Genomic DNA, 3,942 nt, shown 5'->3' with positions numbered 1-3,942 from the left:
TTTTATAACAGAACCATTTCACGTTTCAACTACATCCACACGTACATCTTTTATAACAGAACCATTTCACGTTTCAACTACATCCACACGTGCATCTTTTATAACAGAACCATTTCACGTTTCAACTACATCCACACGTGCATCTTTTATAACAGAACCATTTCTTGTTTCAACTACATCCTCATGCTGCATCAAAACCAATCAATTCATTTAAAATTTACCTGAAAAGTAAACTTTCTGCCAAGAGCATCATCATTCAGGCATTCCACATATTTTATTGTTTTCAAATCCACTCTGCCTTTTTCTTTACCTCTTTTCTGTATGGAAAAAAAATTACATAATAAATAACATATATATAACACAAAGTACTTTTAGAAATCCATTTTAATTGATAACATTAATTGTAATAAGATATATGACTGTTACAATAATTACTTGTGAATATTTTATGGGAAAAAGAAACCCACCTTACACCAGAAAAAATGGGACACGTTTATATTTAAAAATATTTTTCATTACATTAGAGGAAACTGACACAAGTTAGCTACACGTGTTCTACTTTGTTTACTTAATCAGTTTCACGTGTCTTTATGCTATACATAGTCCTTACAGCCTCGATGAAGCCATAATGGTAAAATATTGGCTTGGATAAACCACAATCATTCTTATGATTCTAGTCCTTACAGCCTGGATGAATTCATAATGGTAAAATATTGGCTTGGATAAACCACAATCATTCTTAAGCTTCTAATCCTTACAACCTTGATGAAGCCATAATGGTAAAATATTGGCTTGGATAAACCACAATCATTCTTATGCTTCTAGTCCTTACAACCTTGATGAAGCCATAATGGTAAAATATTGGCTTGGATAAACCACAATCATTCTTATGCTTCTAGTCCTTACAGCCTCGATGAAGTCATAATGGTAAAATATTCGTTTGGATAAACCACAACCAATCTTATACTTCTTGTCCTTACAGCCTCGATGAAGTCATAATGGTAAAATATTGGCTTGGATAAACCACAATCATTCTTATGCTTCTAGTCCTTACAGCCTCGATAAAGTCATAATGTTAAAATATTCGTTTGGATAAACCACAACCAATCTTATACTTCTAGTCCTTATAGCCTCGATGAAGTCATAATGGTAAAATATTGGCTTGGATAAACCACAATCATTCTTATACTTCTCCTCCTTACAGAAGTAAGAAAGTCTAACTAACACTATGTTTGGAATGAATAAAGTCTGACTAACACTATGCTTGGAATGAATAAAGTCTAACTAACACAATGTTTGGAATGAATAAAGTCTAACTAACACAATGTTTGGAATGAATAAAGTCTAACTAACATTACGTTTGGAATGAATAAAGTTTGACTAACATTATGTTTGGAATGAATAAAGTCTAACTAACATTACGTTTAGAATGAATAAAGTCTGACTAACACTATGCTTGGAATGAATAAAGTCTAACTAACATTACGTTTAGAATGAATAAAGTCTAACTAACACAATGTTTGGAATGAATAAAGTCTAACTAACATTACGTTTGGAATGAATAAAGTTTGACTAACACTACTTTGGAATGAATAAAGTCTAACTAACATAATGTTTGGAATGAATAAAGTCTAACTAACACAATGTTTGGAATGAATAAAGTCTAACTAACACAATGTTTGGAATGAATAAAGTCTAACTAACATTACGTTTGGAATGAATAAAGTTTGACTAACACTATGCTTGGAATGAATAAAGTCTGACTAACACTATGTTTGGAATGAATAAAGTCTGACTAACACTATGTTTGGAATGAATAAAGTCTGAACTAACACTATGTTTGGAATGAATAAAGTCTGACTAACATTATGTTTGGAATGAATAAAGTCTAACTAACACTATGTTTGGAATGAATAAAGTCTAACTAACACTATGTTTGGAATCAATAAAGTCTGACTAACATTATATTTGGAATGAATAAAGTCTAACTAACACTATGCTTGGAATCAATAAAGTCTGACTAACATTATGTTTGGAATCAATAAAGTCAGACTAGATATAGGATGATCAAGTGTTAAAGAACATAAAACACAGCTGTGTAATAAAGACTAGATATAAGATGATCAAGTGTTAAAGAACATAAAACACAGCTGTGTAATAAAGACTAGATATAAGATGATCAAGTGTTAAAGAACATAAAACACAGCTGTGTAATAAAGAACTAGATATAAGATGATCAAGTGTTAAAGAACATAAAACACAGCTGTGTAATAAAGACTAGATATAAGATGATCAAGTGTTAAAGAACATAAAACACAGCTGTGTAATAAAGACTAGATATAAGATGATCAAGTGTTAAAGAACATAAAACGCAGCTGTGTAATAAAGACTAGATATAAGATGATCAAGTGTTAAAGAACATAAAACACAGTTGTGTAATAAGACTAGATATAGGATGATCAAGTGTTAAAGAACATAAAACACAGCTGTGTAATAAGGACTAGATATGGGATGATCAAGTGTTAAAGAACATATACAACAGTATTAATATATGTTAGCCTTGACATGTGCACTGATTATAAGAGAGAAAATAAAGACTGTTTGATATGAAATAATTATATAATTCAATGTACAGATATGTTTGATATGAAATAATTATATAATTCAATGTACAGATATGTTTGATATGAAATAATTATATAATTCAATGTACAGATATGTTTGATATGAAATAATTATATAATTCAATGTACAGATATGTTTGATATGAAATAATTATATAATTCAATGTACAGATATGTTTGATATGAAATAATTATATAATTCAATGTACAGATATGTTTGATATGAAATAATAATATAATTCAATGTACAGATAGCCCCAGCTCATGTTTTAACTGTAAGAGTCCTGTTAAATTAAAATTAATCACATGAAGAGAAATCTTTATTAAAACTAAATATCAAATTATGTTACCACTCAGCTGTTCATGATTGAGATTCAAAGGTACAAATAAACATAAGACCTACACGAACATACCAGCTACTACATAAGATGCAACAGAAAGATTTATAATTTACATATATGTATCATGGCTACTCATATAAATAAGAGTTGTCTCAACACTTACTTCTGGATTTCCATCATAATAATATAGAGTTTTTGCTGTTAGGACGAACCAGCGAGATTTGAAGTTAATAGGACCCAGAAGTTTTTTATTTTGGGAACGCTTCACCATAAATGTCTGTTTTATTATCTCGTCCTCCATCTCTGCCATATTGCAGAGCTTCATCAAAAGTTTTCTTGGCATCAAGACATTCACCTAACACTCACTCAACAAGACCACAATCCATCTGTAAAAATAAAATATATTACAGAACAGATTATGTTATAAATAGTAATGTGAGTGTAGATATTAAACAATTTTATTTCTATTATTTCCCACAAACTATGTATAAAAATAAGTCAATTATATATTTTACATAAAATTCTACTATATAAATTGTCCAAATTGTTACAATTCACATAGTGGAAATAAAGACTTCATGGACTTCTGTTAACATCTGTATTACAATAACAACATTCCTCACATTACAAACACAAATAGTATTTTCATAAACTTATCTAAATTCATCATTTATAAACACAAAGTGGAAAAAAAGACTTCATGGACTTCTGTTAACATCTGTATTACAATAACAACATTCCTCACATTACAAACACAAATAGTATTTCATAAACTTATCTAAATTCATCAGTTATAAACACAAAGTGGAAAAAAGACTTCATGGACTTCTGTTAACATCTGTATTACAATAACAACATCCCTCACATTACAAACACAAACAGTATTTCATAAACTTATCTAAATTCATCAGTTATAAACACAAAGTGGAAAAAAGACTTCATGGACTTCTGTTAATATCTGTATTACAATACCAACA

General features: G+C 29.3%; 1 protein-coding gene across 1 annotated transcript in view; it reads right to left on the bottom strand.

Moving 5' to 3' along the window:
- The window catches only part of LOC106476261 (tyrosine-protein kinase Tec-like), a gene marked incomplete at its 3' end in the record, with an annotated part of 8,898 nt that extends 5,551 nt beyond the window's left edge, over positions 1-3,347 (bottom strand). The window contains exons 1-2 of the mRNA XM_013936926.2: positions 3,129-3,347; positions 222-317 (exon numbers count right to left, since the gene is read on the bottom strand). Of these exons, the coding sequence (XP_013792380.1) occupies positions 222-317; positions 3,129-3,308 (276 nt within the window). The remainder of the gene's footprint in view (positions 1-221; positions 318-3,128) is intronic.
- Positions 3,348-3,942: the final 595 nt, after the last annotated feature.

The sequence above is a fragment of the Limulus polyphemus genome, unplaced genomic scaffold, assembly GCF_000517525.1.
Source record: "Limulus polyphemus unplaced genomic scaffold, Limulus_polyphemus-2.1.2 Scaffold10148, whole genome shotgun sequence".
Taxonomy (NCBI): Eukaryota; Metazoa; Arthropoda; class Merostomata; order Xiphosura; family Limulidae; genus Limulus; species Limulus polyphemus.
Note: the sequence above shows the minus strand (reverse complement) of the source record. Positions and strands in the feature narration are given on the sequence as shown.